This window comes from Lynx rufus, unplaced genomic scaffold (assembly GCF_022079265.1).
Source record: "Lynx rufus isolate CCGP_SWC_20201006 ecotype Redwood Valley unplaced genomic scaffold, mLynRuf1.p SCAF_14, whole genome shotgun sequence".
Classification (NCBI taxonomy): domain Eukaryota; kingdom Metazoa; phylum Chordata; class Mammalia; order Carnivora; family Felidae; genus Lynx; species Lynx rufus.
In genome coordinates, this window is record NW_025814828.1 from 13,878,658 (window position 1) to 13,891,844 (window position 13,187).

The 13,187-nt window shown below is 42.7% G+C and overlaps 1 protein-coding gene across 1 annotated transcript; it reads left to right on the forward strand.

Annotated features, from left to right (window-relative positions):
* The first annotated feature begins 7,432 nt into the window (after positions 1 to 7,432).
* On the forward strand, positions 7,433 to 11,397 carry NHS (NHS actin remodeling regulator). The gene is made up of 3 exons (XM_047075957.1): positions 7,433 to 7,752; positions 8,071 to 8,197; positions 10,746 to 11,397. Exons 1-3 carry the CDS (start codon positions 7,731 to 7,733, stop codon positions 11,350 to 11,352), a joined length of 756 nt encoding a protein of 251 aa, XP_046931913.1. The 5' UTR covers positions 7,433 to 7,730; the 3' UTR covers positions 11,353 to 11,397.
* Positions 11,398 to 13,187: the final 1,790 nt, after the last annotated feature.

Consider the following 13,187-nt stretch of genomic DNA (forward strand, 5'->3'; position numbering starts at 1 on the left):
TGGAGCCTTTTTAATAATCTGGGTTAGGACCCCAGCCCTGAAGTAAAAGGTAGACGATATTAATATCTATCAAGGGTTTGGATGGAGAATTTTCAAATGTCATACAGAAGTCAAGGCCTCTAACTAAACAGCTAGAAGAAAAGCTTCACACTGCAAAGCGGAAAGAAACTCAGCTAAGGCCCTTTATATTCTGAATTTGAAAAAGAAGCCCTCTCGACCCTTTCTCCCCATTAACTGCTTTTGTATTTTCCACTGTAGTAAGTGGGGGGATTTGTTTTTCCATGTGCACGCAGCGTTGGTGAAACTACATTTTTCAAATGTTATTCACAAATGCCATTGTCGTGCAGTAAAATTAACTCCTTATGTTTTAATCCAGCCTCTCAGATTAAGATAGGCTTTGTCCTTCCAGGTGATGTGTTCTGGAATGTCTCCTGACTCCAGGTTTTCTGGGACGTTTTCTGAACCTTTTCGTAGGCATCTATATCATCTTCTCCCTTTGATCCCAGTCATTTTGAGCTCTCAAGACTTTCAGTAGCAATATACAGCGAGATAGATATCCAGGATCTACCTCTCACTAGATTAGAGACTCAGATTTTTCTTCAGTTTGAAGTTTGGGGATTTATGGCTACCTGTCTCTCCTCTTAATTCCATTTGACCTGAAAAGCATGTTCATGTAGCCCATTTTTTCTTCTGTGTCTCTTGACTATTGAAATCATAACTTTCGATTAGTTGTGCTTACTATTTCTAGGAATTCTTCCTTTGATCTAAAAGTTTATTTCTGACCTCACTGTTCTTAACTGGGAAATTCCTTAATATGTGTGCTTACATATAAACCATGATGGCGAAGTCTGAATGTACTTCATTTGCAGTCCCATCCCCCAGAAGATGAAGACACAGATGTCACGTTAGGGCAGAGGCCGAAAAACCCGGTACACAATATCCCCTCGACACTGGACAAGCAGACCAACTGGAGCAAAGCACTGCCTCTCCCAACACCAGAGGAGAAAATGAAACAAGATGCCCAAGTGATCTCTTCTTGCATTATTCCCATCAATGTCACTGGTAACGTTCTGTTCTTTTCTTAGGGGCAGTCGGGTCAGAATATTCTGTGTTTTAAATATGTTCAAAACCTGTGCTTCTGGGTGTACCAGTTAAGAACACCGCTCTGTAAACAAGCAATACCTTTTTCATCAGAATACAACCCAGAAGATGTTCAATATGCTTTTGTCAGGTTTTGAACATCAATTTGCATATGTTCTGCTGGGCCGCTTGTTATGTAAATGATGGACAGTTTCTTTTTGAAAAAAGTCACCAAACAGCTCTTTGGTCATAGCTGACTGAAATAATGGAGAAAGCGGCAGTGATTAATCATATGATAATGATGCATGGCCCAGCAAGAGAGAAAACAGCAAACCCCAGGTCCCTCAAACGGCAAGTAATGATCCTGTAGACCAACTATAAAATCTGTTTTCAGGCTTCCTTGGATGAAGGTAGGCTTGTTTAAAAGATCGTTTAGACTTCTGCATCGATTTTGGTGATTTCTGACCTAAAAATATATGTATTCAGAGATGAAGGCTGAATTCTATTCTAATCCAGCAAGCCTGTCTTCCATTCCTCTCTGCTTTCCTCCTCTTGTGTATTGAGAGTGTATTAGTCTAAGTCAAATGTAAACCTGTACAGACTTTTCTTGAAAAGTTTGCCTGCAGCAATTGTAAATTCCAGGTAATCTCAGCTTTAAGTAAAATAATGTTATGACATATTCTAACTTTCAAAGATAGACATAAAACGATCTATCCACTGGGCTTTCTTTAAACATCTGTAATAGTTATATTTTAACTTATTTGCATATTGAAATTTTCCAAATGGCCATATAATTACTGACTTTTTTCCTGGTACCATGTGACTAAAAATTGCATGTCGCTTGAGATGCATTTTGGACATGGCTATTATTAACCCCACTGAGATTTCTCTCCCATAAAGTGGAGAGCAAAGGATGAACAGGTATCTGGGATAGACCTTATTTCCTTCCTGAAAAACAAGAATTCTGGTTGATCAGCTGGTTATGAGGTGGGAGTAATTTTCCCGATGATCTACTCAACTTGTAGGATAAATTATTCTAAGGATGTGTACTTTATCTGATGTCCACAATCTAAATGGGTTGGATTAGGTAGATGTCAAAATGTATCATTTTGGCATCCTCTTAAACTAACTTTCCATTCTGGGAACATTCGATTTGAGCACCACCTGCTTTCTTCATAACACTGTAAGTAAATCTTGTTTTCAAATTTAGTTCTTTGATTATGGGTCTTGTGATTCAGGAAAAAGGAAGATCTTTCCTTCTGCTTTATTTCAGGAACTCTCAGACTAAAGCCTAGATTATATGCTGATTTCAAGAGCTTTAATGAGAAAGCTGCTAATTATGTCCATATAACATAAAGTGTGTCTGTATGCCAGACGTCCTGTAATTAGTATAAGTAGAATGAAGGATCTTAATTTTTGGTTGGAGCTAAGAAAGGAAAATTCCGTTAGTACAGATTCTCCAATAATATTGTAATTATTCATCATGTGATATCTCAGACTTTTTTCAAAGTGAGTTCTAGAAACTGTTGTCACTGTGATGCTAAGCAGAACTCAGAGTGCTTCATTATATAGCTGAGCCGAAGTTTAACATGCCATCCTGCTCTATGCTTAACAGTCAGGATAAATGATGAGGTAACCAGATTCCAAAGCACTTTTGGCATCATGACTTTCTGAGGCAAAGCTCACGCTGACAAATCCATGGCGCATGCCTATGCCAGACAGGAGTTTGAGTTCCTCACCACCTCCTTCACCATTCTAGATTTGATAAGACTGCCTGTAGCATAGCAATGATGTGATTATGGAAAGAGAAACAAATAGGCATCAAGGTCTGGCCCCTGTATTTATAAAAGCAAACAGAGACTCACTGTAAAGACTGGGACTCCCAGCTTCATTTCCACCTGATGGAGAAGGCAGACCCACTCAAGGACAGAACTGGGGACTGCCTTGTACTTTCCTCTCCTATTGATAAGACCCTGGTACCAAACCAAAAAGTGTCCAACTGGGTCAGTAGAAGAAAGTAGAGTTACATGAGAATTTAAAAACAAATCTTTAGGCTACTTTCTCGTCACAGAAAGAGTGTGCGTGCGTGCGTGTGTGTGTGTAGGGTTGCAGTGTAGTGGGTAGAGAGGGAAAAGATACCTCACAAAGATGCTTTTAGTGAAGAGATGGGTCAGGAAATGTTAGCTGAACTAATTTGGGTTAGCATCTTAGCTCTGGATCTACTCTGCAAAGACAGCATCAGAGAGCCCAGTAAATAGTAACTAAAGGTTGTGAGTCCTTAAGGAGCTGTTTCTGTGTGAGAGTGATTCTTTGATGTTATTTTTCTCTCCTCTTTCTTTTGATTTTCCTTCTTTGCTTGTTGCTCTTGGCAGTGCAAGCTGTTGTGCAGAGCCGCATTTAGAAGTAAAGCTTAATGTACCGCAGAGTAATTTAAATAAGAGCTGAATAAGGGCTCCCTTATATTTATTCACGGGCTTAATCCAAACTCTTCCTTTACTTCCAATCAATAAATATCACTGTGTTCCAAGCAAATGAAAATTTGTTTGCCATTTCTAAAGGCTAATGAGACCTATTTGTGGGTTGCAGGAGTTGGTTTTGACAGAGAGGCTAGTATACGCTGCTCTCTTGTTCATTCACAATCCGTACTACAGCGGAGACGAAAACTGAGGAGGAGGAAAACCATCTCGGGTATCCCCAGAAGAGTCCAACAAGAAATAGGTGTGGTATAAAACTGTTAATGGTTAACATTCTGTTGGGTGCGATTATAAGGAGGGGAAATGGAAGCCGGCCTTTTAATCAGCTTCCTTAAAAATAGTCAGTGCGGTAACTTGTAGAGGCTTTGAAATGGTGTGTACTTGTTTTGTGTTCAGCAAGCTGGTGGTATTACTTTTTGAATCTCTGTCCTTGACCATGAAGATTTTAACCTTATGGATTTAGGTATATATGTTCAGGTCTTACGGCTGAAATGTAATATTTTGGTAATTTTTTAAAAGTTTTATTAAGATGGAAATAATAAAAACTAACAAGATTCTGTGAAAAATTATTTTTAAAAAATTATACCTTTATTTGAAGAGAGATATGCTTTTATGGCATTAACTATTTTAAAAAGGTAAATTTCAAGCATATTCAATTAAATATTGAATACTGATAACATGTTACGCTTTATGACTTTTTTTTCTATTTTTTTTCTGTTCCATGTATTTAGGAATCTCTTCCTACATTTTATTATTGTTGTTGTTATTATTATTATTAGGGTAGCATCTCTATTATTACATATAATGAGTTATAAGAGTTTTACTTTGTTGAGTATATATTACAAAATAAAAAAGAATAGTGGCCAAGAAGACTAAATGCACTTTAGTTTAAAAAAAAATAGTCATCACTTACTGGGGCAAATAATTTGACAGTGAAGAGAGAGAATTCACAAAAGATCTAAGAACATGTTCTCTTAGTATACACTAAGAAAATGTGTGCGTGTGTAGAGAGGGAGAGGGAGAGGGACAGAGACACAGAGAGGCAAATGGGCAGATTCCCCAAAGCCTTTTAACTTTCTCCTAATTTTACGTGCTGCTTGTTTTTTCTCAAAGAGAAAGATCCAGTATGCCACACCCAGATTTGTGGGCATCTCTCAGAATGTGTGTTAGCCTGCTGAGGTATACAATATCTCACTGTGCTGTCCATGTGCCCTAGATTCTGATGAATCCCCTGTGGCCAGGGAGAGGAATGTGATCGTGCACACACATCCAGACCCTTCCAGCACTGTCAACAGGAGGTCTGGAACCAGGGACTCGGAGTGCCAAACCGAAGATATTCTGATTGCTGCTCCATCCAGAAGGAGAATCAGAGCTCAAAGGGGTCAGAGCATCGCAGCTTCCCTTTCTCATTCTGCCGGCAACATCTCCGCGTTGGCAGACAAAGGCGACGCCATGTTTACTACAGCAGTGAGCAGCCGCACAAGATCTCGGAGCCTTCCCCGGGAGGGCAACAGAGGTGGGGATGCTGAGCCCAAAGTTGGTGCTAAACCCTCGGCATATGAAGAGGGGGAGCCTTTCGTGAGTGACCGAGAAAGAAACACTAATGATTGCAGTGACGCCCCCAGCAGCCCGAGTGCACAGGAATGCCAGCCTGCTCTGGGCCTGGCTTGCTCTCAACATCTTCACAGCCCCCAGCACAAGTTAAATGAGAGAGGGAGGTCGCGTCTATCCCGAATGGCTGCCGATTCTGGCAGCTGTGACATCTCCTCCAACTCGGACACCTTTGGGAGCCCCATCCACTGCATCTCCACGGCTGGCGTCCTCCTCAGCAGCCACATGGACCAGAAGGACGAGCACCAGTCATCCAGTGGCAACTGGAGTGGGAGCAGCTCCACATGCCCCTCACAGACCTCAGAGACGATTCCTCCTGCAGCTTCTCCTCCCCTCACTGGCTCTTCACACTGTGACTCGGAGTTGTCCCTAAACACGGCCCCTCATGCTAATGAGGATGCCACTGTCTTCGTGACCGAGCAGTACAACGACCACCTGGATAAAGTGAGAGGCCACCGGGCAAACTCCTTTACCTCCACGGTGGCCGACCTGCTGGATGACCCCAACAACAGCAACACAAGTGACAGTGAGTGGAACTACCTGCATCACCATCACGATGCCTCCTGCCGCCAGGATTTTAGTCCTGAACGCCCCAAGGCAGACAGCCTGGGCTGCCCGAGCTTCACAAGCATGGCCACCTACGACAGCTTTCTGGAAAAGTCTCCATCAGACAAAGCAGACACTAGCTCTCACTTTTCAGTGGACACAGAAGGATACTACACTTCCATGCACTTTGACTGTGGCCTCAAAGGTAACAAGAGTTATGTCTGTCACTATGCAGCCCTGGGCCCAGAGAATGGCCAGGGCATGGGGGTTCCTCCTACTCTCCCGGACTGTGCCTGGCAGGACTACTTAGACCACAGGAGGCAGGGAAGACCAAGCATCTCTTTCAGGAAACCAAAGGCAAAGCCGACCCCACCTAAACGGAGCTCATCACTGAGGAAGTCCGATGGAAATGCAGACGTTTCTGAGAAGAAAGAACCAAAGATAAACACTGGCCAGCTCCTGCCTCACAGTTCCAGGGAAATGAAGCTGCCTCTTGATTTCTCCAACACGCCTTCTCGAATGGAAAATGCCAACCTTCCCACCAAGCAGGAATCTTCTTGGATGAATCAGAGTGAACATGGTATTAAGGAACCTCAGTTAGACACTTCAGATATTCCACCATTCAAAGATGAAGGTGCTGACTCAACTCACTATGCAGATCTCTGGCTTCTGAATGACTTGAAAACAAACGATCCTTACAGATCTTTATCTAATTCAAGCACTGCTACGGGTACCACAGTTATCGAATGCATCAAATCTCCAGAGAGCTCTGAGTCCCAAACATCCCAGTCAGAATCAAGAGCCACCACCCCATCCCTTCCTTCTGTTGACAATGAGTTTAAACTGGCTTCACCAGAAAAGCTGGCCGGCTTGGCATCCCCATCAAGTGGCTACTCGAGCCAGTCTGAAACACCAACCTCCTCTTTCCCTACAGCTTTCTTTTCTGGTCCACTGTCTCCTGGAGGTAGCAAAAGAAAACCGAAAGTCCCAGAAAGGAAATCCTCACTACAGCAACCCTCTTTAAAAGATGGAGCTCTGTCACTGAGTAAAGACCTTGAACTTCCAATTATACCTCCCACCCATCTTGACCTAAGTGCTCTTCATAGTGTCTTGAATAAACCATTCCACCACCGTCACCCACTGCATGTGTTTAGTCATAATAAGCAGAACCCAGTAGGAGAAACACTCAAGTCCAATCCTCCACCATCCCTTGCAATTACACCGACAGTCCTGAAATCTGTGAACCTTAGGTCCATCAGTAAGTCTGAAGAAGCTAAACAAAAAGAAGGCAACAATACAGATCTCCCCTACTTAGAGGACAATGCTCTCGCAATGGCTGCCCTGTCGCCAGGCAAGATGAAGCCACATTTGGCTAAGAAATCAGTATCACGTCAGTACTCCACTGAAGACACCATACTGTCCTTTTTAGACTCCTCTGCACTTGAGATGGGACCAGATAAACTACAGCTAGAGAAAAAACGTACTTTTGATGTAAAGAATCATTGTGACCCAGAAACAGTTACCGCAGCTGGTAGCAATCTTCTAGAGTCAAGTGTCACAAGAGACCCAATACCTATGGAGAGTGAGCCCATTCCAGAAAACACACCAAGTAAAACTTGTGACTTTCCCACAGAAGGATTTCAGAGGGTCTCTGTCGCCCGCCTAAGTGATGTGGATGGTAAAACACTCCAATATGGAGCTGGTGCAGATGAAGCCCCGGCACAGGCGCAGAAGGCATCCTCTGCAGGTGGAGAGGAAGCTGCTCACCTGGAGTCTGCAGATGTGCTCACATCTCAGTCGGACGCACCAACCAGACCCACAGACATAAGCAATCCACTTAAGCATCAACTGGGGACGAGCCGCCACCATGACCAAGTGCCTGGGAATATCAGCTACGAAGCAGAGGTATCAACTGCAAATCCATGCCCTGAAAAACGTTCCGAGCAGGAAAATATTGCTTCAGGTATTTCAGCCAAAAGTGCCTCTGGTAACAGCGGAGCAGAGGAGACCCAAGGAAGTATGGAGGAGGTTTCACTGAAAGGTCAGTCGTTGATACCTTTGTCACAATGGAAAGGTGTCTCGTGGCACTTCCTTAAGTTTTTCCTTTCTTATGTTCCCTGTAACATAGCACCAACCTGGGGGTTGGTTTCCCTCCACTTTTTTTTTTTTTTTTTTTTTTTTTACTTATTACAACAATTGAGATAAAAAGTTTTTGTTATTGAGGGACTGAGCTGTGACAGACATCTTTTTAAAAACAGCAGTAGGGTAACTGTTGTTCATTTATTCCACAAGTCACTGAAACACAGCAGCATGCCTGGTACATTCCTCCTAAAGATGCGGTTTTTTTTCTTAATTTAAGAATCGTCACCGAGTGATGACTCTATGATTTCGCCACTCAGTGAAGACTCTCAGGCTGAAGCAGAGGGTGTGTTCGTGTCTCCAAACAAACCTCGTACAACTGAGGATTTATTTGCAGTCATTCACAGGTGAGGCAACAATACCAAAAGTTTTCCTTTTTTCACAGGTGAGACAACAATACCGAAAGTTTTCCTTTTTATAGTGCATCTCATGAAATGCAAATATGGGAAAGCCTTGTGTACTTGTGATACATTCAGCAAAAAAGCAAAGAAAAATTGTTTTTCCAAGTCAAAGTGACAGACTGACATTTGTGCGGGACAATGCAAGCCTTTATATATAGCTTGACCTCAACTGAGAGACTTTCATAAGAACTGCTGAAGGGAGATGTTTTTTCCATAGGAAAGACATTCTAGAACAAGTTCTCATTTGAAAACAGTTTATGGTTAAGTAACTCAGAGTGAAAGCTCAAACGCTACTGTCATCTTGGACTGAAAATAATTTCTTGAGCCAAAAAAAAAAAAAATATGCTCACAGCTGTAATCCTATACTAGCAGAGATCAATGCAAGTTGATTCACTAGGCAGAACCCAAGTTGGAGACAAGAGAGTGTATAAACTTGCCCATTTCATAGCTCAGAACTAATCACTGCTCCCTTTTTTCCCTATCTTCCTAAAACTTAAATGTCTTTAATAACACTGGCCTTCTCTAAAATTAGTGCTCCAAATCCCACGAACAGAGAATGTCCTCTGGGCTGTTTTTCTAAGACACTGTTGTGTCCATGTTGCCCATTCACATTCTCTCACCTGCCACCTGCGATCAAGAGCCATGTGTGCAAGAATATATACTCCTTACAACTTGTGGCTGATGAACAGAGCAGGAACTAGTGCTTGGAAAGCGATCCCACATCAGACTGAGCTATCCAATCCTGATGTGCCTACTCCTTTCACAACCACGACCGCTGTCTTCCACTAGGCCTCCATGACCTAGATGGGACTCCCAAAGGACAAAACTTGGGGACTGTCTCTTGTACCTTATGAAATTGTATTTTTTGAAGCAAGTTTTTTTGCAAGCAGCTTACCATCATTTCCCCTGGAATTCTAGTTTTTAAGGGAACTTGAGTTTTCCGTTGATGTGGTTTTCTCATAAAGAAGGAGCATCACTCTTCAACTTTTTTTAAAGGAGTCAGTCAGAAATGCCTTCTGTGTGGCTATTCCTTTAGCAGGCACACCTTTCCACTCAGAGAGTGAAGAATCATCAGTTTATGTTTTCTTTGCTCCATGTGTAGACTAAGCTCCAATTATATTTCCCTTCCCCACTTTATCTTAGGACCAGTTAATAAAATGCCATATAAGTTACAGAGCCGAGTTCTTACCCCACAGGACCAAATGTTAGTATCTGGAATAGTGGACAGAATGTAAGTAGTGGAGTCAAAAGCATCTGGAATGGAGTCTAAGCGCCGCTACTTCCTGACCAGTCTTGTCAGTTAAAACCTCTCTACCTATTCCTTACTGTTGGTGGAGATACCTATAGCTCGCATGTTCAGTTTTGACGCTAACATTTTAGCGTCTAGAATACGGTAGATGCTACAAACAAGTGTTAGTTTGAAACCCCTCCCCTGTTGGCAGTGCTGGACACTGGCATGTGCAACATAACAACCAGGAAGATTTGGGCGAACCAAAATGAAGCTGGTCTCCAACTGTAAAGTTGACATTTTCTCTATCCTATGGATTTTTAGGCTGGCGAAAGAGCATGTTGCCACTATTTATCAGTGAACTGAATCGTGCTGAAGATTCGCTAAATTTACACTATTATCAAGAGAAATAATATGATGATGGATGCCTAGGTTTGGTAGACTTTCTGAGCTTGGTAATCTTAAGATTTGCATTTGTGTAGGGTTTAATTATTTATGTACAGCACAGTGAGAGGAATAACCTCGTTTTTGTGAGAGTTTGTAGAGCTCCAGAGGTGGTCTAGGTTTTCAGCTGTGCACAGAAAGTTGGCTTACTGACTTATACAGTGCTGATGTTACCAAGCAGCTATGGAAAATTGTATTTACAGCCCAAACCGGATTGATTTATTTTAAAAGTCACGTAAGAAATTTCTTTGTACAGAAAATGTAAAAAGGAGACAGAATGGTGTGATTCATCTCCTCCACCCCACTCACACCCATCACCCAAGCCTACCAACCATCAACCTCTAGCTAATCCTGTCCCATCCACACCTCCACCCGCTTTGCTCTCCTGGTATTTCCCTGGAAACCAACCCCAGACCTCTGATCATTTTGTCTGTGGTGAAGAGACAGATTTAACAAGAGAAAGCCAGAGTCCTTCACTGCCTACCCTCTAACCGGAAGTCAGGCAGCAGTATTTTCTCACACTCGTGCAAAACATCCCAATAGGTCCTCCTCTACATCCCCTAGTCTCCACAGTAGTCATTATGTGAAATGGTCATTTCTAGAACCAGTTCACGTCCACTGGCTATCGGAAAGTCTCCCTCAGGCTGTGAGTGCTATCGGGGCAAGGACCACATCTCCGTCCTCATGTCCACTCCCCTAACGCTTGCTACCCGGTCAGCTTGGGTGCACCGAGGCACTCTTCAAGGAGGGGCACGAATATGCCTTAATGATTTTAGTTTCGTACAAAGCCACACGGACTGAGATTTTCCCTTTTCTCGAAAGGTCCAAGAGGAAAGTCCTTGGAAGAAAAGATTCTGGGGATATGTCTGCTCGAAGCAAATCGAGAGCTGCTCTTGGCAGCGGCAGCGCCGGAGCCGGTTCTGTCACTTCGCCCAACAGCAGCGTGACCACGCCAAACAGCCAGAGGTCTCCCGGCCTCATCTACCGAAACGCCAAAAAGTCCAACACATCGAACGAAGAGTTTAAGCTGCTGCTGCTCAAGAAAGGAAGCCGCTCGGATTCCAGTTACCGCATGTCTGCTACTGAGATCCTGAAGAGCCCCATCCTGCCCAAACCCCCGGGGGAGCTCCCGGCGGAGTCCCTGCAGAGCGCCCATGAGGCCCATCAGGGGGGCCCTGGAGCCGAGGTGTTGTCCCCGCTGTCTCCATGCTCCCCAAGAGTGAACGCAGAAGGCTTCTCCTCCAAGAACTTTGCCACCTCAGCATCCGCAAGGGTCGGGCGCTCCCGAGCGCCCCCCGCGGCCAGCAGCAGCCGCTACAGCGTCCGCTGCAGGCTCTACAACGCGCCCATGCAGGCCATCTCCGAGGGGGAGACAGAAAATTCTGACGGGAGTCCCCACGACGACCGGTCCTCCCAGAGCTCCACCTAGGTGGCCCGGGCCAGGCTGGCTGGCAGAGGCCAGAGCCCTTGGTCCTAAGAGGACGCAGGACCGGTGCGGAGGACTGGGGGGCGGGAGGGGGGATGGATGTCGGCACACCACGGGGCACCATCGGGCACCATTGCTGCTTCCCAACGAATTCCTAAACATTCGCTGGGGAAATGGAAGCTGGTTTGGTCTTTCTTGATTATTTTCCATGTTTTTAAGTAGCTGCACCGTCTTTCATATTTTTCTTTAGTATAGTTTGATTTACCCAATCTCATTCCTTTTATAATACAGAATTTGAAGATGTCTGCTTTTCATGAAACCTAGAAAAAGTTTTCCCAGAGCTGCCTATTCAAAAAACAAAGCCCTCACTGTCATAATTCTTAAGAAGATGAAATTACTCTGGAGGTTTGGTATTTTTTTACATTAAAATGAACTACAGCAAAATTTAGAAGAAAGAACTACACACATGTAAATACCATATTTTTGATAAAAATGTGTAAATAGATTTATCAATGACGAGTGGACATGTGGCCAATTATCTACTACACACCAACTGTTTAAAAAACACAAGAAATAAACTGTAATAATTGTATTCTGTGAATACCATTTTCATATCAAATACCATATTTAAATGTCCACCAATATGATTTTCTGAGTGATAAACCTCAGTTATGAATTTTAAACTGGCGAAATAAAGGAAATCTTGAGGTCATATACTGAAACGTGATTAATTTAAATTAATGAATTCAGACCTAACCATTTTTGTGACAAATTGCAGCACCAAACAAGCAAATAGTAACACATGGCTATGATTTACCATGTGGTAATTTGGACAGAATGGAAAGCATGCTTTTGATTTTTTTTTTAATCAATGACAAGAATCATTCTCAACACAAAGCCCCAAAGAACAGCATCTGACAGTGTCTTTTAGACTTTTAGTTTTTCAATGGATTGCTTTCAAGAGAATGAATAGGGAAAACAATACTTAATTTTAGGTTATGTTTTATATTAGGCTACTGGGGGCATAAACAGTCATAATCTAATGACTATAAACTCCTTAAACAGTGTAGCAATTAGCTCCAGGTTCTTTAACAAAAATACAACATAAGCATGCCACAGAGCTATTGACTTATCAGTAAGTACCTGCAATGAGTTTTCAGTGAAGCTTTCTCTCTGTGCTGATGAGATTCACGCTACCTAAAAAGTAACAGAAATGACACTGTGAACAATATAGTTGGGAAATAGGTATGTGTATATGCATTATTTATATTCGCTGTTAAACTGGGAATGGGGAACAGCTCTGGTTCACAACACTACATACAAATGAGTTTTTGTCTGATTTTACTGTATCTGCTTGATGGCGAAAGGGGAGGGGTGGTGGGTGGGAAAGGAAATGTCAGGGCGAGTGCTCTGATAAAATGAAGGCAGGGAAACAAGCTGAATTACTTGAAATTACTTGAATTTTCTTGTCTTAAAGCTGAAAAAAAAGTAGTTACAAGTTGAAATCTGCAAATGGTTCTTACACCTCTGATTTTAACATGAAATGATACTAATGTTTGAAATGCTTTGTCAGAAATATAAGCAGCTATGTACTTAGAATATGTTTTGATTGGGACAAGGTAGAATGTAGAGAGAACTAAGAAGGGATATGGCCTATAAATGAATAGAATGTAATTAGAATGATAGAACAGACCAGAGTTATGAAGAAATTGATAAGCAGCTGGCTTTAAGTTTATGCAAGTGGTATTTGGGAAAGTAGGATGTGTGACAGGGGGTTTGTGGCTTTGGTTTAATTCATACAATATGAAGGAGAAAGCCTGGTCTAAGAAGATGCTGTC